The sequence below is a fragment of the Aspergillus pseudonomiae genome, assembly GCF_009193645.1.
Source record: "Aspergillus pseudonomiae strain CBS 119388 unplaced genomic scaffold BDV37scaffold_32, whole genome shotgun sequence".
Lineage (NCBI taxonomy): Eukaryota > Fungi > Ascomycota > Eurotiomycetes > Eurotiales > Aspergillaceae > Aspergillus > Aspergillus pseudonomiae.
This window is the reverse complement of record NW_022476024.1, coordinates 200,330-221,363: the sequence shown is the minus strand read 5'-3', so window position 1 is coordinate 221,363 and position 21,034 is coordinate 200,330. Positions and strand designations below refer to the sequence as shown.

Here is a 21,034-nt window from a genome sequence, read left to right as displayed (position 1 = left end):
CGATAACTTGAAATAAATGTTTCTACTAGTACTACTAGATCGGTGGGAACAACATACATCGTGGAGGGTTTATCAGGTTGCGTGGGACAGCCCATAAGGGAAAGTATCAAGGCTATAGCTTAAACTAGGAGGATTTGTATAAGTGAAAGCTGTCCTCAAAAATAAAAACGAAATAAAAAATAGAAACTGAAATGTTATCTCGATCAGAAAAGTATCACGAGAAGGAGCAATTTGCCCGTTGTCCCATATTCACTCATCAAAAGACATGTATTCATTAACTAGACCCAATTCACTGCCCGCAGCATCACATATAATATACCTCCAGAACGCCTCCAGAATATAAAACCAATATCTCATTTATCATCAAATACTTCCTCGTCCGTGACTATCGCCAATTATCCCTGCTGTTTCTAGTAACCATCTAGCTCCTTCCATAGCTGAATCTCCTGCGCCGGCCTTTATATTCAGGCTTCGCCTTCTTTCTGCTTCCCTCGCCTCGAAGTCCCACTTCGCTTTTTGTAGTTCGATGGCACTCTTCTCGGAGGAAGGAACAACAGGATCAGGGACAAACCCCCATAGCTCAAGGTTGTAAATGTCAATGTGCGTTTTGGTTGGTTTGTCCGAAGTTGAGCTGGTACCGGCAGGGAGGAAGACACCATTATGCCCAAATGGGGCTACATGAAATTCTGCCGTCTCAAGACTCGTATCTATCGTTAGGCTTCCCGCGCCCAACGGTGAGGGGGGTAGGCGTTGGCTCCGGGATGTCGGCGGTATTCGACAGCCAAGCGAAATACCCGAGTGATTAGAAAAATACGCTGCGGGAGTGTCGGGATTCTGTATTGAAGATGATGGGTTTCCGGGCAGAAGTATGTGTTTTGGCGACAGTTGGAAGAGGCAAGGAAGGGTAGACGTCTCCAAAAGTCGAGAACTGTGGGTCGACGACCCGGATTTCCAGGGTTGTGGCAGATATGCTCCTAGTGTGACCATACGCTCACCAGACGGCTCAGAAACGGCGCCTTCGAGAAGCAATAATGTGCCTGACTGCCATGTAAGAACATTGTGAGAGAACGAAGTAAGAGATGAGCCATGCGCTGCCGTGGAGAAGATGGGATGCAGACGCAAGTTGTCACGGAGAAGGTTCTCGCTGCCGTTGGTGGACGGAAGGAAGAATGACAGGTGTGACACAATGCTTGGGTTCAATATCGCAGATTCGAAGCTACCCGGGAGCGTAATTGATGTAGGCGATGGCAAGGGAGTCTCTGGTGCCTCATCTGTAGGCTCTGTTGAGTCGCTTTGACCACGCTTCTGGGACAGGTTCAGATTCTTGCTGAAAAGAAGATGCTCGAATAGTGATGTCAAAGGATCAAATAGATATGGCAACGATGTATTAATGGTTTTAGCAAAAGCTTTATAGGTAATGCCTCCCGACTCTTCCTGGGGGAATGCTGCTAGGATATCGTCGGCTTGCTTCCTTACAGTTCGCATACGCCTATCATTCAAGTCGGACGTATATGTCTTGACTGGTTCTAGGGGCTTTAGAGGTGAGATCACAAGCAGTAGCATCAGAAGGCGACGAAATGTGGCAGTGGATATCCGAGCTTCATACACTGCCTTATCAATGCGAAAGTCGTGCCTGAACACTTCAATCGCGTCTAAAGACTCCAAAGCCGCAAGCGCAAGATCGTCGTCATCATCTTCGTAGTCATCGTTTGTAGGCTCGTCCACAGAAAATCCAGGCGCATGGGGCCTAGTAGCGGCAGAATCGTCCTTATCTTGCTTAGAATTCTCATCGTGGGCCGGCTGGTCAACGTCTTTCCTTCCTACATCAGCAAGGCTCCCAAACAGCAGCCTAATCCTGTCCTTCCGCGCTCGTCTTAAGACTTTCCCATATCTCTCTGTTAGCAAGACAACCACTTTAACCATCGCCTCGAATGTCAGTACGCTCGGAGCCAAAGTGTTCTGGAAAGGGAAGGCCCCCAGATACGACACCATACGGAAGATCACCGGACCAGCATCCAGTGGACATTCGGCATCACTGCTATCTGGTATAGCAAGAAAGTCGGACAAGATCTTTTCATTCCAATACTTCAAGTCCCCTTGTCCCGTCGCACGGGTAAAGAAGTTGTCCTTGAAGTGGGTTAATTCTAAAGGGGTGAAGCATTTGGTCGCGAAGCGTTCAGCAAGCATGTGACTCAGTTCCTCTACTCGATGTTAGAACTGGTTAGGCGACCAGGAAAGTGACAAAATATCCTCTTTATTCGGTCCATAGGAACACATCAAAACATCAAGGGGCTGCTAACCTGGCGAGGAGGCCTGGCCAAGTTCAGTCGACTGGCTTAACCCCATTTTGCAAAAGAAACAGGTGGCGGTGTGCTCAATGGCATCTGACTGACAGATTTAGAGGGATTCTTAGAAGTGGCCTGCTGCTTATGTATCATTTGTCGATCACAATACAAAACGTTTTCGGCTTATCGGCCTGGTGCTACTGTACAAGGGCCCTTAGGTATGTCGGGAAAAAGAATGTGGTGCTAGCAGGCCAAGACTGTCACACTGAGCTGAGACCTTGGATACGTAATAAATACCTTGACGGCCAGTAGTATCCATTGAAGCTAAAGAGGCAGAAAGGCTGCTTTGTTGATCCAAGAGACGTTGCGAGAGTCTAGCCCATTCATCGGGTGACGACGTCACGGGCCTTGGGCCTTGGCGCCTGGGGCATTAGGCTATTTTAGGTAGCTGACGTTTCTATAGTTGGAGTCCACCCAATTGACGTTTCTCCATTACCTAAAGTTCCGTTCCTACCTTGCTCGGCGACTAGCAGAATCTCACGATAATGGGGTCATACGAGAAGACTATCATAACAGGGAAACTGGGGTCTGATTCATGGCTTCTTGCTCAATCTCTCGTCCAAGGGTAAATACATTTTGAGGCAGAGAATATGACGAGCGTTCAGATTTTACAGCATAACGACACCAACACCTCCCATCCTTTTCTCGTCCGGCAGGTTCTTCTCGTTAACACCTCCAGGGATAGGGGCTGTTCTGTAGTTGTAAAGATAAAAGTGAAGCTGGCCATCACCTGCACCAAACTTCAGCTGCTCCAAGAAGAGAGGGTTGTCCTGCAGGGTAAGGGCGTTGAACACATCGAAGTGGGCCTAGAGAACATGGTAAGCTATAAGGAATATACTACACCAAATCAAGTGCTGGATTTGTACCTTCTTGGCCTGGATCAAGGCATCGTTCATCAGGAGTAGAAGACGCTCTTTCAAGGCCTTTAGATCCCCTGTGAATGCGGTCTCGGTGGCATAGTAATACAGGTAAGCAGCGCGCACTTCCTTATGCTTCGGGTGCTGAATGACCGTAGATGGGAGGTTGTAGAACGAGAAGAAGTCGGTAATCTTGTGTGTCTCAGGATCTTCTACCACATATGACCAGACAACTTGCTCCTTTCCTTCACCGTCCTTGTGTACTAGCCAATGCTCGATTTCCTCTCTTGTAAAAGCCTGGTTCATATCAAAGCGCTTCAGATACCGCTCGAGCAGGTCATGAACGGCGTCAATGTCCTTGGTTCCCATGGGACGCAATCCAGGCGTAGATGTAGTGCTGGGAAGATGATTCTTGGTGATCTGACGGGCTTTGGTAGAGCCATGAGGAAGGGGCGAGAAGCCGACCTCATAAAGCTTCAACCAGTCCAACGGACGGTGATAGTAGCGGCAGGAGCTGACAGGCGTAGGCAAAACCACACCGGCAGTATAGATGGCTTGGTAGATTCCATTCAGATAGCAGCGACGGGTGATCTCTTTGATGAGAACGGGAGTCAAACGCTTAGACCGCAGTTTCTTATGGATACAGAGGAAGTTGATTTCCGTCACCTTAAGCTTCTGATCGCGAACACGGATCTCGGTAGGCACACCGCAAATAGATGCGACAAGCTTCCTAGACTTGGTAGCGCGAACACCCACATGCCATTCCTTTCTCCAACCGGGAGACATCAGAGCCCTATGATGTTCGCAAGCGTTAGTTTACAGTAATCTACCTTATTTTATGATAAGATATTTATGCCAATGCTAATAACGACGTACCAATGCAAAAATGACTGGGAGTATCTAAAGCGGAACATGGCGTTATCGTCCTCCACGTAATGGTATGTCAACAAGTCCCACAATTCCTGCAGCTCAGTCTCGTTGGTCAAATCAAGAGTTGTCCACTCGAAGCCTTCGATGAGTTGATCGGGCTCCTTCGACACCTTCTCGGGATCGATCATCTTAATGGGACCTCCGCTAGCATTACTGGCCTCATCGAAACGGGGTACGGGTTGCGTTTGCCAGAACCTGTACGAAGCCATGTCTTTCTGGTTCTTCCCACCGACCGATAGACCAGTCAGCAGCTCGGAGATGGTCATGTTGCGCAATGCCTCCGCAGCTTCTTTCTTGTCCATTGCGGCCAGCTCGTTCTTCAGCGCCGGGTTATTCTCCAACAGCTTCTCCGCCATCTTGGGGGTGATTGTCGCATCCTTGGGCTTTTGTTCAGAGCTACCTGCTTGTGTGTCTTCAGCCTGGGGCGCTTTGCCCTTGGTATCCTTGGGGTCAGACATCACGGCGGGGGAAGTGATGAGGAGGGGGTAAGATTTAAGCGGTTTGAGTGCGGAAGGTTTTCAGGTCCGCCGCCCCACGTCACGTCAATTTCGCGGGGTCAAGCTTAATAAATAAAGAGTAGTAATCATAAATTAACGGGCTGATAAGTACGGAGTAAACATTCACTCACCCAAACTACATTGAATACTCTTGGTGACTGATGGAGCTAAATCCACTTGGCGCTTGTTTACTTCTTCTTTTCTGGCAATTGGTGTTTGACGTAGAGCGCAATTAGATTTCTATTCTAGTACTGCATATCGTCGTATAGGCGACAGCCATGTATGTGTGTGTGACCTCTTACCTCGGCAAATCAATACATACACTGAGACAAAAGAGTCCAATTGGTTTTTTCCACTATTCTCCAGGCTATCCTGTATTTGCTAAGTCAATAAATGAACTGAATTCGAGGTTTGTTGAATCCCAAGATAAACGCCTCTCCAAAATCTATACCATCCCACATGCTAACATGAAAAGGACTAGCAGCCCTTCTGGGTATCATTGAGTATGTTGTTGAGAACATGGCATAGACGAGTATTGATGTCCAGATGCCCAATTTTACGTGCTAGCGAATCGCAAAAATAAGAAAATTTCACAGACGTATCCCCTCATTGTGGGCCAGGCTTGGTCTCGATTACATCCAGGAAACCGCCAACAAGATGTAAACTGCCCGTGACAAAGGTCATGATGGGTGTTTCATCAATATCTGAACGTTCTCGTTCCTTCGCGGCCAAGTCTCGGGTGAAGTCAACAGCTTCTTCTATGGTGCTATACACCTTGACATCGGCACGTGGATCAAGCGAGCGCCATTTCTCTGCAAGGCTGTTCTGGACCTGTAATTTTTCCACCTCAGATGCGCTTGTGTTCATGCTTACGAGGTCGGGTCGATAACCTGCTGCTTTATAGGTTACATTGGTACAGAAAATCGCGTGAGTAAAAGGCTGCTCGGACCCAAGAGCTGCAGCGAGGGTGTCATAGAGGGCTTGGGCGAGGGCATTGCTATCACGAGTTTGCTGATTGAAGATCAAGACGCGCAGCCTTTTATTTGCCACCGCACCAGATGAGGAATTCGCATGTATTTGGGAGGTGAACCATTGACCAGCCAGCTTGATACTCTCTAGAGTATGACCACCGTCGATGAACCAGGTGACATTCTTTTCATGCCGGGTCTCACAGCGCCCACCTAACCGAGCCAATTCCAATCCCTTGCGGAATTTAGCAGGCAGAGGCTTCTTCATAAAATCATCTGGAATGTCTTCGAGCCCGGTTTTCTTAAGAAACTCGGCGGCCGTTGCGATCGCTAGAGCTGCGTTTGTGCGTTGGAAATCACCGGCCAACCCAAGCTTGACATTGCTACCACTGGTTAGCTCCGGATGACCTGCAATGATTTCTAATTGAGTTCCCTTATCCGCTGCACGGTCGTATAGAACCTTTTCGGCACTAGCAGCCTGGGGAGCACTGAAGCCTTTGACTCCAGGCTTTATAATACCACCCTTATGCCAGGCAATCTCTTCAATCGTTGTTCCCAGCATAGCAGTATGGTCAATGCCTAAGCTAGTGATCGCAGTCGCGGCAGGCCGCTCGAGTATGTTCGTGCAGTCGTACTCTCCACCGATGCCACACTCTATCACTGCAGCATCTACACCTTCACTCAGATACGTATGAAATGCCATAAGAGTCAGGTATCGGAAATACTGCGGCTTCGTTCGTAGTTCTTCCGGGTTCTCGCCGGCCACCCGAGCCGCTTCTTCAAGCCGGTCCCAGACTTCGAAGAAGTACCGGGCAAATTTTTCTTCGGAGAGCGGTGCACCGTTAATTTGAATGCGCTCTCGGGCAAATCGTAAGTGAGGAGATGTATAGAGGCCGATGTTTTTAAGACATGGCGTGGAATCTTTTGAGTCTGAGGGCACCGGGGAAGTGTATTGAGATAGGATGGAGGAGATGAAAGCGGACGTCGAACCCTTGCCCTTGGTACCAGCAACGTGTACAGGATTAAGACGGTTCAGATCGGAAGGCTATAGAGAGGGAAAAAAGTTAGACTGCAGTCAGCTACCAACTGCACAGCCCTAAATTAACCACTACAACAGAGTGGAAGCGCAAGATTCACATTGCCCGGGGAAGAGGGTTGCGAACCTGGTATCCAATGCGTCGGAGCCACTCAATGGTCTCCGGGAGAGACCTTAGATTCATTTGCCGCCGGTCTCCCGACTCCCTCAGCTGTTGTACAACTGCGAAGTTTGTCTGCAGCGAATTCAATGCTGCAATTGCAGCCTGTATTCATCTCGTTAGTGTCCAGGGATCAATTGCTTAGAAGCCTCGGCATACCTCATAGCTGCGGGACATTCTGGCCGGATGGGATGAAAACCGACGGGTATAATTATAATTATAGAGAGTGTGTATGCGAAAACCCCTCATGAAGATAGAAGAAGAAGAAATGTATGACGTTGACAATCCTAAGTCACGGGGGATTCGTCGCATTTCCCCAGATCCATGTATTCTCTCCTTAGTCAGCTTTTGGTCAGGTGATGGTCAAGTCGAGAGGAGAAAGATACAACCCTGGGCCTCGTCATAGATTCGGTAGGGAAATAGTGGCGGAACACCTCCCCCATTCCATACTTGGGTTATTGAACCGCCTAAGGTAATATTAATGGCTTCCTCACTCTTAAAGGTCCCATTTGAATATGTATTTCTATGACTTCAGTAATACGGCGACTTCTAGCATCATCACTGTCCGCGATGCAAAGCTTTAAAAAGTACATGCAGAGAGCAGTCTTGCAAGGTGAAACGAACAAGAGGAATAAGGCAAAGAACGTTGCAGAGAGAAAAGGCAGAACAGGGTAAGAACAAAAATAAATCTATATGGTCAAGAGAAAGCCGTGCGATTAAGGCCGGGAGGGTTACTTGCAAATATATGAATTCACGAAAAAAAGAAAACAAGGAGAGACTAGAAGATAGCGTATATAGAGGTGGTACTTTTTACAACCCGCAACATCGAAGTAGGTAAAGGACGAAAGTGTGTACCGGACACGTACCATTTAGTATGTAAAAGAACTCGGCACTGACAGCAGCCTGAGTAAGAAATTATTCAATCCTAGTTTTCCCTTCCTCTAGAAAGCCAAGTCGAGCATTGCTATAGCCCCTTTGGTGCCTTCTGGAAGGAAGAAATTGCCCAACGATAGGATCGGATCGGGCCTTGATCATCGCATCCTGATATCCTTCGGATCCAGCAGCTGGTGTATTCAATTTGGGCCAGTTCACCTGCAATCTATTAGCATGGGGCAAATATATAATCATTCTTCCAGGAACTTACGTAAAGCATCCCGTGCCCAAGTATAAAGCGCGCGCACCAGGCAGTGACTGCCAGCCAGAATATGACGAACAGACGCAAAGGCCATACGGCAGCATCCGGCAAACGCCTCGTAAATATGGAAATTAAAACCATGAAGACACCAGCAGCAAGGATATAAGGGATGGATTGGATAATGAGAGGTCGGCGGTCTAGGAAAAGCTGAAGGTTGCCAAGGGTGGAATTTGGAGGAAGGTAGGTGCCCAAGAAGACATCAAACCCATCCTGCCGGGGGCCATCCAAGAGGTTATTTTTCACGTATCGCGTGATGGAATTGTTCAAATCTTGCAGCATGCCGGCACGAGTACGCTTGCCAGTACGGGTGAAATCTGTCTTCAGTGCTCCGGTGCCCGAGTACGATTTAGAGACGACGTCTGCATTATCGGCCCAGATGTTACGGAACAGATCCTCAAACTCCCGGTCATCATTTGCAGCTTCACCTTGACGTAGGACCCCAGCGTCAGTGAGCTGGCGTGTTACAGCCCAGCGTCCAAGCATACTCTGCACTACATTCGTCCGATCCAAGCAGTCCATGCAGTTGGTACGAACAACGCTGGTTTGTGAAGATCGTGTATCCAGCTGTCCACCAGGCAGGCCAGGATCCTCTACACCACGGAAATAGCCGCCTCGTGTAAGACCATCAATTAAGCGATCCATCAGCAATTCCGCGCGGTGCCATTGCAGCCCCTTTGTTTCGTTGTGGAAATCGAAGTAAATGTAGTGGAGACGGTCCAATTCCTTTTGCCTTTGATCTGGCTCCAGGGCATGTATCTTCTCGGATGATACTGCGTCGACCTCGGTATTTTCGGTCGATGGAGAGACCAAAATGCGTACGAGCTGCTCATATGCATCCTTGACTCGCTCCTCCCTCCCTTTCTGGTTTACAAGGTTGACCAAGTAGTTTTCTCCATACAACCGGATCTGCTCAGCAAAATGCTTTCGTGCGGCATCGACGGCTGTTTCCACCCCACGAACCTGAAGTTTGGGGGTATACTTGAGGTTGTTGACCTCGGCCCAATAGACGGGAACACTCCCGCGAGTCTGCACATAAGCCATGACCTGGAGGTCTCGACCCGAATCTCCGGTTTTTTCTTTCATGGACTGCCCTCCAGCAAACCCCGATAACCCACCAGTCGCATCATTCAGGATCACAATCTGCTCGGTTTCGTTGTAATTCGAAACGTGACCTTGTTCATCGATACCGCGTGAGAAGTATCTTGTTCCAGCGCGGTGTCTAGATCTTCTCGTAATGAGAGCAAACGTGAACGTAGTCGACTTAACTTTTGCCGGAGTGATGCGTAACATTCCATACATTACGGGGAGAATATAAGGGTCAACCCCGGGCTGGGGTCCATAGCGTACACTCGTTGTATCGTGCCCTCCAAGGCTAAAGTCTATGAGATCCGATTGAATGAAGCGGTTCCAAAAGAACCGATCATCGGCTCGCTTCCACATTGGAAGGCTAGCATCGCTTTGCGACTGACGCTGGAAACTGTTGGTGAGGTCCAATACATAAGAAAAATACATCGGCCCGGTGCGGAGGAGGTCTTTTAGCAGCGCCAAATACGTGTCCTCATCATGGTCATGTAGCGGGCGCTCACGAAGGGGTAAGAACTCAGTTGCTGCTACTTTGTAGACCATATGTCCGCGAAGTCGACCCATAGGCAGCGCTTTAGTGATCACGATGATATATTTGTCTGCAAGAGTCAAGCATTAGAGTCAAGCCACTAGCCGAGGTTCGCAAATCAGGCATACCCAGCTTCAACTTGATCATACCCAGTATACCGGCGATACTGGAAATGCGCTTAGCACCAGGAAGGGTGCCATCATGCAGTCGTAAGTCGCCTGTTGGGCGATCAACGACAAGCGTGGGAGCATTCGGTGAAGAGGGCGAGGTAAAAGCGTAATGAGAGGAGGAGGCGTGGAGGTTGATATCGCGGAACGGAAGGAGAGTAGTAGCCATTGTTGGCGACAGCTCACTATCTAAACAGGGGGGGTAATGAGAGATGATAGATAACAATACCGAAGAAGTAGATAGGAAGGAATATGAAAACTAAATAAAGAACGTGGGGTGGGTGGATGTAATATCACCGCATGGCTAAAACTCGGCAAGGAAAGAAAAGAAGGTTCAGGCAGAGAGATGGATTGTCAGGAGCAGGAATGACGATCTCTCAGGAAGCCTAGGGTGTTGTGTCTTGTCACTCTGAACGCAGCATGTGGTGATAATAATACCTGCCAATTGCCGCCAGCATAGGTCAAGCCAAGCCGCCACACCGCCCCGCAGAACGGCCAGTCGGCTTGGGCCAGGTGTGGCTGAATCCCTTCGTCATCTACCTTACCTTTACCAGCCCAGGCCGCCATTAAACCTCCTCCCAGTATCCGATCCCGTCTTCAGTCCACCTCCCCCGTCTAAAGAAATCTTCCCACCTCTAGCGCTTTTTGTTCTCACGATTCACCTCTGTGCGATTTCTACTTCCCGGCGCTCTACATAAAACGTTGCTCTTCCGACCATAGAAATCATGGCCTCCAGAGCCGCAGCAGGCGCCCGTCCTGGTGCCAGATTCGCTCAGTTCAAACTTGTCTTGCTTGGTTAGCCATTTCGATAAATACCCTCCTACTACATTATAAGTTATAGAGTAACTGACACATCGTCTCCCCCACTTTACAGGAGAATCTGCTGTTGGAAAGGTTAGCCTATTCGCTTCCACTATTTTGACGGTCGCTGACGTCTTTCATTACAGAGTTCGCTAGTATTGAGATTTGTCAAGGTAGGTCTAGAGCTGATGAGTCCATTCTGATATCCTAGATATCCGGTCTTAGCTGGGGGTTGCGATGTCGCTTACTTGTCATAGGATCAATTCGATGACTACCGGGAGTCGACAATCGGCGCTGCTTTCTTAACACAAACCATTTCTCTGGACGAAAGCACGACGGTCAAGTTCGAAATATGGGATACCGCTGGCCAGGAGAGATACAAATCGCTAGCTCCGATGTACTACAGAAACGCCAACTGCGCAGTGGTTGTTTATGATATCACACAAGCTGTACGACCCCGGTCATGTGTCTCGGTTTTTGTTATTTGACCCAACGAAATACTAACGTAGCAATCGTCGTATAGTCGTCGCTGGATAAGGCCAAGTCGTGGGTGAAAGAGCTACAACGTCAAGCCAACGAAAACATTGTCATCGCCCTTGCGGGTAATAAGCTCGACCTTGTCACAGAAAACCCAGACAAGAGGGCTATCCCAACCGCAGATGCCGAGGCCTATGCACGTGAGGCTGGTTTGCTTTTCTTCGAGACATCAGCGAAGACTTCCTCAAACGTACGGGAACTTTTTACAGCAATTGCGAAGAAACTTCCTCTCGATCAAGCCGGACCTCGAAACTTGCGCACAAACCCCCGTCCGGGTGTGGACTTGCGCCCAGAGGCCCCTGGCACCCAGGGCGCCAACTCCTGCCAATGCTAAATCTAATCGCAAGCTATCACCCTTGTCTCGTTGTATCTCATATTCGCATTCTTTCCTCGCCCGTCTTTTCAATTATTTTTAGATACAGAAGGTGCACGTCTTCAAGGTTAACTATGAGTCGCCACGCCGGGTGACTCTATGGATCACCACCAAACTTTAGCCAGAATGCCTAATTCTCTATCGGTGTCATGATGATCATGGATATGGCCCACTGGGATTTTGTGAGATTTCAGTCGTCGTTGAGTGGCCGAACACGATGGCTTCCCTGATCTATGTCACCATTTCTCTTTCACTTTTTTCGGCCTTGATATTCGACTGTGTAGCTACTAAGTGAGAAGTCGGATATCGTGCAAGGGTCTAATTGGATCTGGCTTTCTAGACATTATGCAGCAGGACTGTGCCTGCGCTTTGTGTTTTTCCCTTTATTATTTGTTTCAGCTTTATTGTTCCCGGCGTCTGTATCCATGTCTTCCTGTTGGGCTGAATTCATGCTACATCTCTTCCCCTTATTCCGGTCGTCGTGAAATCGTCCGTATGCTATTCCTATATAATAACTTTCTCTTCAAATTCTTTATGGGAAGTTCATAACCATGTGCCATCCTTTTTCTTCATATCAATCGTTACGTAGCAGGTTGAAGCATGAAGTAGGTCTTTATATGGAATAGCTGGAGAACATTCTGCCGCGGGCAACTCCTGTGGGCGGTGCGAAGATTCCCGAGGTCACCAGCCACAGGTTCTGCGGCGGTGCACGATCGGAGCGGTTCGTAAAAGCATCATCCCAATTCCGGTCCGCGTTTTCACTCTCGCCAACATCACCCCTTCAACAAAACCCGCCTTCAGCGTTTACTTCACAGTAGTGCGGCTCGTCATGCTGCGCTCTTCTGTTGCACCGGGTCGGCAGCTGCTGTTGTCTTCCGTTCGCCAACGGACGGCCTCGCAATGGCTGTCTAGAGCTGGGGCAAGTAGCCGGCTCTCTGGTCAGGTATGACGATGCCATGTGCCTTCTTGCCTTTTACGACACCAACTGACTTGCATTTTTTTTATCCATACAGAGATTCTTTGCCGATGCTAAGCCTCCTACCGGCGCCCCTACCCCTGTCTCCCCATCGTCCGAAACATCCATCCCCCCCGAGACTGTTCCTAAGTCATCGCCTAGTGAGCAAGGTTCGATTCCTATCGTCAATTGAATACATCGACTCCTCCGATGCTAAAGTATGCGCAGATTCTCAGACTCCTCCACCGCCCCCACCCGCCCCGGTTCGTAAAACGGGACGTTTCCGAAGATTCCTTCTCTACCTGATTCTCACATCTGGTTTCGCCTACGGTGGAGGTGTCTTCCTTGCCTTGAAGTCTGACAACTTCCACGACTTCTTCACGGAATACATCCCATATGGTGAAGAGGCTGTTCTTTACTTCGAGGAACGTGACTTCTATCGTCGTTTCCCGAACACTCTGAAGGGCCACGCCCGCATCTCTGGACACACGGATGAGAGTAAGAAGGTTACAATCCCAAGAGAGAGTGGTCTTACCTCGAAGGCTGCAGAGGAGCAGGGCTCTGGAAGCGATCTTTCCCAAAAAGGCCCCCATATGAGTGCTGTCAAGGCTGACGAAGCCCAAATCAAAACCGAGAGTGCTAAGCCTGAACATAAGACCGCCGCCGTTGAGAAGGCTAAGAGTGACAAAGCTGCCAAGGACCAGGCACCCAAGAGCAGTGATAAGAAAGCTGAGGAACCTAGACAACCAGCACTGCCTGCCGTGACAACCTTGGAATTCGCTCAGGTCAATGAGGGAGACGAAGCCATTGTGCAAGAGTTGGTGAAGACTTTCAACGACATTATCACTGTTATTAGTGCCGATGAGAACTCTGGCAAGTACTCTACGCCTGTCGCCAAAGCCAAGGAAGAGCTCCAGAAGATTGGGGAGAAGATTATCGCAGTCAGAGAAGAAGCCCGTCGCGCAGCGCAGGAGGAGATCACCAAAGCCCATGCCACCTTCGACGAGTCTGCTCGCGAGCTTATTCGCCGATTTGAGGAGTCGCGCGCGGCTGATGCTGCTCAATTCCGGGAAGAGTTTGAGTCGGAGCGGGAGAAATTGGCTTTTGCTTATCAAGAGAAGATCCAGACGGAGCTTCAGAGAGCTCAAGAAGTTGCTGAACAGCGCCTCCAGAATGAATTGGTTGAACAAGCCATTGAACTCAATCGGAAGTACCTCCACGAGGTGAAGGATCTCGTCGAGCGAGAGCGTGAGGGCCGTCTTGGCAAGCTTAACGAACTGACCGCCAACGTTAGCGAGCTGGAAAAGCTTACTAGCAGTTGGAAGGATGTGATTGATACCAACCTGAAGACCCAGCAGCTTCAAGTCGCCGTGGATGCAGTCCGCTCCGTCCTTGAGCGCTCTTCTGCCCCCCGTCCGTTTGTTCGAGAGCTCGTTGCTGTGAAGGAACTGGCTGCCGATGATCCTGTGGTTGAAGCTGCCATTGCATCTATCAACCCTACAGCATATCAGCGTGGTATTCCCTCTAAGTCTCAGATCATTGAACGTTTCCGCCGTGTCGCCGATGAGGTTCGCAAGGCAAGCCTTCTGCCTGAGGATGCGGGCATTGCTAGCCACGCTGCCAGCCTCGTCTTGAGCAAGGTCATGTTCAAGAAGGACCCTGTCGCCCACAGCGATGATGTTGAGAGTGTACTTGTTCGGACCGAAAGCCTCTTGGAAGAGGGCGACCTTGATGCCGCTGCACGTGAGATGAACAGCTTGAAGGGGTGGGCCAAGATTTTGAGCAAGGATTGGCTTGGAGATGTGCGCAGAGTCCTGGAAGTGAAGCAAGCTCTGGAGGTATGGTTCCTAAACACAAAGTCGCTCCTCTAACTATTCCAAGCTAACTTATTGGTTTTACAGGTTATTGAGACTGAGGCTCGTCTTCAGTGCTTGAGAGTCGAATAGATCAATAAAGAACATCAATTCCTTGTTTCCTGTAATTTTTTTCTTGCCTCCTACCCACAGCACCTGTACCTCTAGTTGTTCTCTTGCGTCGTTAGACCTCAATGCTAGAACCTTCCCGTTGTATCCTTACTATATTGTCTACAGGATTGTACGCAACGATGTTTGTCAAGTTTCTATCTGCATGTCAGACATGTTGAGACTACTATAGAGTAGTAATATTGACGAGTGAAGAGGGCATGCGTGGGTAGTAATGGGTGCTACTCTACCCTGAATCCATGATATTCCACCATGCCTCCTCCCCAACAGCATAATTGAATAGAGCTAGAGATTTCTGGTTGCGCGCTTTTATAAGTGTCCTGTTGCGGGAAGAACGTGTGAGAGAAATATGAAGCAACTTCCATATCACTAACGTTCAGCCATGCTCGAAAGTATTGCAAAAAGGAATCGAATCTAGGTAATACTGCCAAGTGCAGTGAGATCCAGAGCATGGAAAACGAGCTAGCTGCCTGAGGCACTTATCGCAGTGGACGCACTATACCCGTTACAGGAATCCGTCGTCACGGCCGGGAAAGGTATGGGGTATATCCTGTACAATCCCGTACAACTTACTTAAAAGTGATCGTCACTATTTACCTCGACTATGAAAGGGGCCTTCAAATATTTCAACTTCATCGTGTCGCCAGATTTCCTCCCATAGAATATGATAGACCATCGATATTGACCTTGATGGTCCTCATGAGTCCTTCGATCACCGTCACATACCCCCTTTTCTATCGGCCGGGACCGAACAACACTCCGCTTTGGCTCTGATGTCGCAGAGGACCGATGCATCGCCCACGCCACCAAATCCTCTCCCCAAAGTGGACGAGAAACCGCTTAGATCTAGCTCGTGGCGCTCTTCTCGTCGACTTGAATCCAACGACAAACCTGATCGGCGAAGGAGTTTGCGAATGAGCGAAGGACGAGACAGTGGGGAGCTGGAAGGCAGCACACTCGGGAGCAGCTCCCGCGACGGGGATAAGGGAGGCCGAGGATCTCGACGAACACACAGCTCAGGAGGTTTCTTACTGGACTCTTCATTCTTGCCCAGATCAAGTAGTCTCAGGCATAGTTATCATCGCGCCCATCACTCGGAATCGGAGCGAAAGGAGAAGCGTGGAACACCCCCCGATTCGGAGATTGTGGTACCCAAGAAGCGATCGCGATTCCCTTGGAGCCGTCAAAAAGAGTCGACGAAGGAATCTCCAGCAGCGCCCCCGGGGAGAGAAGCTTCTCAAGAAACCCCTGGTCCGTCACATTCGCAACAAGATGCAGAACCGCATCGGTCCCAAACCACGGAAGTGGGAAGCGAGACTCCCCTAGGGCTTGATAGGGACTCATTACAGATCGTCAATCTAGCATTGAACTTGAGCGAATCCAGGAGAGTAAGTGCCCATGGTCGAGTGCCTTCTGGCCGCGTTGCAGGGGGAAGGTGGACCGCGTCGGCAGGTCAACCTTCCGTTTCATCGAGTGGAAAGGGTGCACCTATTGCACTGGGCAGTCATAATGATAGCCCTTATCCACGCCGCAGCTTTACTCAGATGACCGTCGATGATCACTCGAAGCTTTCGGGGGCCTCACATGTGGATCAAGCCGTACATGCACCATCTTCGGTCTTGAACCTGCTGCCCGATTCCGCCAATTCAAACTCCCTACCACACGTATTCTCAGACGGCACGCTTGCTCGAGCTGATAAGGCCCGGCGCCATTTCGAGCTCTTCTCCGAATATCTCCGATTGCTTCCTTCGCTTTCTCCCCTTAAATCGCACGAGGCACACACAGACCCAGATTCCACTCCAGCGGGTACTGGCGACACCCCTCCAGGTCGCTCGTACAACCCTCTTCAATCAATCCGAAACCGCAAAGTTAGATTCCGCGAGCGATGTCCCATTGATACGGATGCAGAAGGCTGGACCAATGTCGGAAAAGTTCATGAGTGGGTTGACTCGATCGAGAGCCAGTTCAATCAAGAAGACCGTAGCTCTTTCGAATGCTTGAAGCTCCCACCTTTCCACCAAGGCTCGAAAGACCTGTCACATAAAGAGCCGGAGGGTGATGAGATTATAGGAGCCTCTCCTTCCTCCAGTCTGAGGCGAACCAGCCGTGCAAGCAGCGTCAAGGCTCGCAGACCAAAATCTGATTGGATGATCTCACCGCCAGAACTTTTGGCTGATATCGCATGGGTTGAAGATATACAAAATAAAAGCAAGATTATCGATAAAGATGGAAATAATCTATACCCCGATCCCGCAATGTTGATTCCATCCGATGCCCTCAAAACCAAAACCAGAAACATTCAAGAAGAGCCTCCATCCAGGCGGGAGTCAGTAGACACAGACCAGCCGACCTCACGCACTTCTTTATCGGACGCCCACCCTGGACTGACACCTGAGTTCAAACGGATTGGACGGGGGAGACGGCGGCATAGATTTCAAGGCCCCTCTCATATCGTTCGCAGCAGTGGTGGAAGACACAAATTACGAAGGCGTTCAAGCAGCTCTTCGAGTGCGTCAAGCCGGGGTGACAAGCAATATTGGAAATACCAGGGAGAGAGCGTGGTATCCCCTAGGAGGTCTACTTCCCTACGGCCCGAACCATCAAGAACAACAGGATATATTGCCCCACCAGATGAGGAGAGCTCTCTAGATATGAAAGCTATGTCGCCACAGAGGTCTAATTTCCAACGATCTTGGAAAGCTTCTGACCGTACTAAATCCCAAGAACAGAGGGAGTCTATATCCTCAGTGCCAAGTGTGGATGACCGCTATGACCGTCTGACATCCTCTGTGACAGCCGATGGAAGGGTGCCGCTTACTCCTATCCAATCCACTTTCTTTCCGAGTATTGCATCAAATTTATCGCCCCCATCAAGCCGGTCACCATCCCCGTCGAAAGGACGGTTCCCCCGTGCGATTATTGCCCGCCGGGAGAGAAGCAAGAGTAATTCGCGAGCTAAAGATGCTGTGGACAATAGCTCCCTAGAATCAGAGGTATTACGTAGCAACAGTTTATCGGAATACTCAGAGGGTTTGCCTCACGCTGGCAGACTGGACCCGAGCCCACTTCCAGATCAAACTCCCCCTACGCATCAGGATGGCCGGATAAAGTCGAGCCAGCAAGCATGGAAAGGGCTCGCACAACATGAGTCCAAACTTCGTGGAATCTTCAAAGGCCCTGGTAAGATCGCCGAAAAGGTTGGTAATGAAGTGTCAAAAATGGGTGGTCTCATTCTAAAGAAAGACTCCTTGGCCCATTCGCGACAATCTTCTTTTGAATCACACGTCACATCTGACGATGAGATTGCCCTAACCGATGCCGAAGAATCGAAAGGTGATAAGACCACTAATACCAAGGCACCACTACGCCGCCTCCCCACCTTTTCTGAAGACTACAGTCTGGCGGCTCGTAGGGAACCAGAAAAAGCAGCTGGGAAAGATTACCTATCCGCGCCATTGCCCTTTACTTCTCCCTCCCGTCAGAGCGATCAATCCGAGGGCCATAGAAGATCTGATTTGGGCAGTCCCCAAAAGACTTCTTCAGAGTCAGAGATGAAGAGCGCGAGAGAGACTGGACGAGACGAGGCTCTATCGCCATCTCCGCAGAAGAGGCGCGATGTCCGCAAGAAACCCGGGAAGGTTGCGACTTTTGGCCCTGAGCTACATACCATCCGAGAACAGATCAAGAAAGGCCGAATTAAGGATCCATCTGTGCCATACAGTCTCACTCGGCCCCCGATCACAGGCCTTGCACAAGCAAAGGCATCACATGAACCGTCCTCTCATGAAAGTCGTTCCACGCCCTCCAGCCAATCCAGAAGCTGGAGTATCTCTGAGCGCAGTGTTTCTACCTCGATGGAATCCGGAGTCCCGGCAAAAAGAGAAGTCGAACGTACCCGTGCGCTCCTTCTCTCTTCAGGTATCAAGGCGCGAGAGATCACTCGTCGCGCTCATACTGTACGGAGTCCTCCGCCTGAGTTTCTTCGACGCGCGATTGGCCCTGACACGCCAGTTCCGGAGGTGCCTCGGTCGCATGAGTTCGATCTCGCCGTTCAAGCTTTGGTGAAGAGGTTTGAGAACTCAGAGGAGCTCTTCCAGCGATCGATGGATGGTTATCCTGGTGATAAATTGTCAGCTCTGAGTTGTCACCTTGGCGCACTTGAAGATCTAGTCAACAATTCTCTCAACCCACGTGTGCGGGCTGCCGCACAAGACGCAGAAGATTTGAGCATTCAGCTCAATACTACCAGCACCCTCGCAGTGAAACAGCTCAGCGACACCCTCGACAAAGGCATTCGGAGGCGCCATCGCCGGCTACGCTGGATACGACGTACCGGATTTGTGATGCTCGAATGGGCCCTTGTTGGAATATTGTGGTGGGTATGGTTGATCGTCATGGCTTTCAAACTGTTACGGGGTATTTTCCGAGGAGCAATCTCTGGCGTTAGATGGGTACTCTGGCTGTGATGGGTCTTCGTACTGGTTTGAGGGTTTTTCTTTTTCTTTTTATCTTACTATCTTCATTTTTTCAAGCCATCTCTATATACCCCTTTTCTTAAGACTGCTTTGCTCGTTGTGACTGCAAGTGATACCTGATACACGTTGTTCCTTTCTCACGGCATATTTTAGTATATATTTACTTTGTTTAATTCAACGACTGTTATAAGTAAACCCCTGGTAGGTATTCATAGAATATGCTCCCATTCTGTGTATTGATGGTCTCATCCCTTGACCGGCGGTAAGACAACAACAGTCTTTCACTTCAATAGATTGTCAGGTTTCGACAGATGTAAAACCATCTGGAGCCAAATCCCGAATTGTTCATTTTCTGTCTCGACAAAGACCGAAATCTAGTACAAAAGCAATGCCGAGACGGTATCACCCGCATCGCTTTCATACTTGCAAGGCACTATCACATAGACAATAAAGCCACTCCGAAACATTCGTTCAAGATCAACCGAACAGATCATTTTATTACAATACTAAAGAACCATTTTCCTTGCCAAAGGCCTTTCATAGATCTGAGACGACGACTCAACCCTCACCATGAGATTCAATAGATCATTTGATATTTGCATCATGTCTATACGTTGGTTCTGCTAAGATATATAGCTTGGCTATGGCACATCACTACCGTGCTACTCAACCGGGCGCACTACTATCTTGGTATATCAGCTTCAAGTAGTATCATCTACATCTTTTCGAACAGTCATTTTCATGATGGTGTCCTGTAGCAAGGTATTTTCGCTGATACTGTGCAATGGGACAAGAAAAAAGCAAAATCAACCTGATAAGTCAGTGTCGTCAGAGACATCAGTGGAGTCCGTGAGCGTAACCGAGACATTTGCATTCCCCCAAGGGCCGATCAATGCCGAAAGACAGAGAGTAGCTGGTCAAGAGATGGCGAAGGTACGCTGGCCATTCTACAATTCCGGTGCGGAGTTTGAAGAAGTGAATAGCAAATACTTTGAACCCGACGAAGAGCAGGAACAACAGCCGAGAATATATATGTCTTCGAAGCCAGTAAAAATCCAGTGCCCACCTGTACATGCCCGGAAAGGCCTTGAGAGCAGGGTCTGTGAAAGCTAGTGCAGAACAATCCAAGCAGAGGTACAGGGAAATTAGGAATCCATCGTTGTTTGGCTACTGAGACTACCTTTTGTCATTCTAAATCACATGGCAGTTTTTCTTACTTTGTTTCCGCTGTCTTGATAACCGTTGCTTGTGGGTAGCCCTTTCGTGCCTTCTTTTGATGAGGGCAAATTGATACCATCAATGGATATATGGATAGCTGGTAATCTCTGTATGATTAGAGATTTATATGAATGTAAAATAGAATTTGCGGGTGGCTGGCGGCACTGTTATGTATTGTAGTGGGCAGGGAGCTACTTATCAACGACGTATAATTGCCCTCGTTAAATATTTATATCTTGTCAACTTGACCACACCTGGCTTCTAAGCTTTCCAGATATACTCGTTCTCTCTCTCTCCCTCTCTCTCTCTCTTACCTTCAATAAAACACCGGTTTACCACAGAAGAAAAAGATGCACTCCATCCACTGTCAAACAAGTGGCATCGGCTTGTTCTAAGAATAGGTCCGTGTTAGAGGGGACCCCACCGATGCAGCAATATTATGATAGGCTGAGGCCAATAGTGTTGTGGAAAGTGGTGTTCTCGTTATAAGGCTTAGAGGAATATTTGAATTCTTCATTTAATTTGAGACAAACATGAGCATCGGAGGAGCTACGGCGGTTCCCTCTACTCCGACTCACGTCCGAACACAGATATGCCGATCGAAGCAAGGGGGGTTGCTTTCAAAAGTGGGATTACCAGCTCTCCCCTTCCACTATAGTCTACAAGTACCACATCAAGCACTCTCCTCGTGCTACCGGTATGCCCTAGTCGATATAGCGCACCGAAAACCTCTGGTACTGTTCTTCCAAGAAATGAGATGATCTGTCGTACACACCTGATCACACATAAGCTGAACAGGAAAATTACAAGAAAAAAAAAAGAAACAAGAAACAAGACTGGGGGAGTTGCGGTGTAGGCCAAGCCATGAATATCTGCCCTAAAGTGATTTGCACCATCGGAATCTAGAAATGGAAAAAGCTGATAGA

At 49.1% G+C, this 21,034-nt stretch overlaps 8 protein-coding genes across 8 annotated transcripts; 4 read left to right on the top strand and 4 right to left on the bottom strand.

The window, feature by feature from the left end:
• Positions 1–233: 233 nt before the first annotated feature.
• Positions 234–2,708, bottom strand: BDV37DRAFT_247998 (Restriction of telomere capping protein 5). Its single transcript, XM_032081939.1, has 2 exons — positions 2,301–2,708; positions 234–2,201 (listed from the first exon to the last, which is right to left on the bottom strand). Exons 1-2 carry the CDS (start codon positions 2,344–2,346, stop codon positions 364–366), a joined length of 1,884 nt encoding a protein of 627 aa, XP_031941561.1. The 5' UTR covers positions 2,347–2,708; the 3' UTR covers positions 234–363.
• Positions 2,709–2,798: 90 nt separating this feature from the next.
• On the bottom strand, positions 2,799–4,693 carry BDV37DRAFT_247997 (glycylpeptide N-tetradecanoyltransferase swoF). Its single transcript, XM_032081938.1, has 3 exons — positions 4,079–4,693; positions 3,212–3,995; positions 2,799–3,151 (listed from the first exon to the last, which is right to left on the bottom strand). The coding sequence occupies exons 1-3, from the start codon at positions 4,588–4,590 to the stop codon at positions 2,954–2,956; spliced, it is 1,494 nt and encodes a 497-aa protein (XP_031941560.1). The 5' UTR covers positions 4,591–4,693; the 3' UTR covers positions 2,799–2,953.
• Positions 4,694–4,933: 240 nt separating this feature from the next.
• BDV37DRAFT_247994 (tetrahydrofolate synthase) lies at positions 4,934–7,258 on the bottom strand. Its single transcript, XM_032081937.1, has 3 exons — positions 6,953–7,258; positions 6,761–6,898; positions 4,934–6,642 (listed from the first exon to the last, which is right to left on the bottom strand). The coding sequence occupies exons 1-3, from the start codon at positions 7,103–7,105 to the stop codon at positions 5,236–5,238; spliced, it is 1,698 nt and encodes a 565-aa protein (XP_031941559.1). The 5' UTR covers positions 7,106–7,258; the 3' UTR covers positions 4,934–5,235.
• Positions 7,259–7,304: 46 nt separating this feature from the next.
• On the bottom strand, positions 7,305–10,150 carry BDV37DRAFT_117110 (putative phosphoinositide phosphatase (Sac1)). Its single transcript, XM_032078504.1, has 3 exons — positions 9,729–10,150; positions 7,938–9,670; positions 7,305–7,885 (listed from the first exon to the last, which is right to left on the bottom strand). The coding sequence occupies exons 1-3, from the start codon at positions 9,934–9,936 to the stop codon at positions 7,709–7,711; spliced, it is 2,118 nt and encodes a 705-aa protein (XP_031941558.1). The 5' UTR covers positions 9,937–10,150; the 3' UTR covers positions 7,305–7,708.
• Positions 10,151–10,492: 342 nt separating this feature from the next.
• On the top strand, positions 10,493–11,439 carry BDV37DRAFT_283045 (Rab family GTPase; the record flags this gene model as incomplete). The annotated part of the gene is made up of 5 exons (XM_032087202.1): positions 10,493–10,562; positions 10,642–10,661; positions 10,715–10,741; positions 10,826–11,017; positions 11,092–11,439. 5 exons carry the CDS (start codon positions 10,493–10,495, stop codon positions 11,437–11,439), a joined length of 657 nt encoding a protein of 218 aa, XP_031941557.1.
• An 828-nt stretch (positions 11,440–12,267) lies between these two features.
• BDV37DRAFT_247985 (MICOS complex subunit MIC60) lies at positions 12,268–14,355 on the top strand. Its single transcript, XM_032081936.1, has 3 exons — positions 12,268–12,421; positions 12,492–12,603; positions 12,662–14,355. The coding sequence occupies exons 1-3, from the start codon at positions 12,308–12,310 to the stop codon at positions 14,302–14,304; spliced, it is 1,869 nt and encodes a 622-aa protein (XP_031941556.1). The 5' UTR covers positions 12,268–12,307; the 3' UTR covers positions 14,305–14,355.
• Positions 14,356–14,951: 596 nt separating this feature from the next.
• On the top strand, positions 14,952–18,917 carry BDV37DRAFT_117036 (uncharacterized protein). The gene has a single exon (XM_032078503.1). The coding sequence runs from the start codon at positions 15,189–15,191 to the stop codon at positions 18,879–18,881; it is 3,693 nt and encodes a 1,230-aa protein (XP_031941555.1). The 5' UTR covers positions 14,952–15,188; the 3' UTR covers positions 18,882–18,917.
• An 894-nt stretch (positions 18,918–19,811) lies between these two features.
• Positions 19,812–20,147, top strand: BDV37DRAFT_247982 (uncharacterized protein; the record flags this gene model as incomplete). The annotated part of the gene is made up of 1 exon (XM_032081935.1): positions 19,812–20,147. The coding sequence occupies one exon, from the start codon at positions 19,815–19,817 to the stop codon at positions 20,001–20,003; it is 189 nt and encodes a 62-aa protein (XP_031941554.1). The 3' UTR covers positions 20,004–20,147.
• Positions 20,148–21,034: the final 887 nt, after the last annotated feature.

Coding starts and splice junctions, on each gene's coding strand:
- BDV37DRAFT_247985 (XM_032081936.1), top strand. CDS start 12,308: ATGCTGCGCTCTTCTGTTGCACCGGGTCGGCAGCTGCTGTTGTCTTCC. Junction 12,422..12,491: donor GTAGCCGGCTCTCTGGTCAG/GTATGACGATGC, acceptor TTATCCATACAG/AGATTCTTTGCCGATGCTAA. Junction 12,604..12,661: donor GTCATCGCCTAGTGAGCAAG/GTTCGATTCCTA, acceptor AAGTATGCGCAG/ATTCTCAGACTCCTCCACCG.
- BDV37DRAFT_247998 (XM_032081939.1), bottom strand. CDS start 2,346: ATGGGGTTAAGCCAGTCGACTGAACTTGGCCAGGCCTCCTCGCCAG. Junction 2,202..2,300: donor TGGCCAGGCCTCCTCGCCAG/GTTAGCAGCCCC, acceptor AACATCGAGTAG/AGGAACTGAGTCACATGCTT.
- BDV37DRAFT_247997 (XM_032081938.1), bottom strand. CDS start 4,590: ATGTCTGACCCCAAGGATACCAAGGGCAAAGCGCCCCAGGCTGAAGAC. Junction 3,996..4,078: donor TCCCAGTCATTTTTGCATTG/GTACGTCGTTAT, acceptor CGAACATCATAG/GGCTCTGATGTCTCCCGGTT. Junction 3,152..3,211: donor CCTTGATCCAGGCCAAGAAG/GTACAAATCCAG, acceptor CATGTTCTCTAG/GCCCACTTCGATGTGTTCAA.
- BDV37DRAFT_117036 (XM_032078503.1), top strand. CDS start 15,189: ATGTCGCAGAGGACCGATGCATCGCCCACGCCACCAAATCCTCTCCCC.
- BDV37DRAFT_247994 (XM_032081937.1), bottom strand. CDS start 7,105: ATGCGACGAATCCCCCGTGACTTAGGATTGTCAACGTCATACATTTCT. Junction 6,899..6,952: donor GAATGTCCCGCAGCTATGAG/GTATGCCGAGGC, acceptor AGATGAATACAG/GCTGCAATTGCAGCATTGAA. Junction 6,643..6,760: donor TCCGACGCATTGGATACCAG/GTTCGCAACCCT, acceptor CCCTCTCTATAG/CCTTCCGATCTGAACCGTCT.
- BDV37DRAFT_117110 (XM_032078504.1), bottom strand. CDS start 9,936: ATGGCTACTACTCTCCTTCCGTTCCGCGATATCAACCTCCACGCCTCC. Junction 9,671..9,728: donor TATGATCAAGTTGAAGCTGG/GTATGCCTGATT, acceptor TGACTCTTGCAG/ACAAATATATCATCGTGATC. Junction 7,886..7,937: donor TTGGGCACGGGATGCTTTAC/GTAAGTTCCTGG, acceptor AATAGATTGCAG/GTGAACTGGCCCAAATTGAA.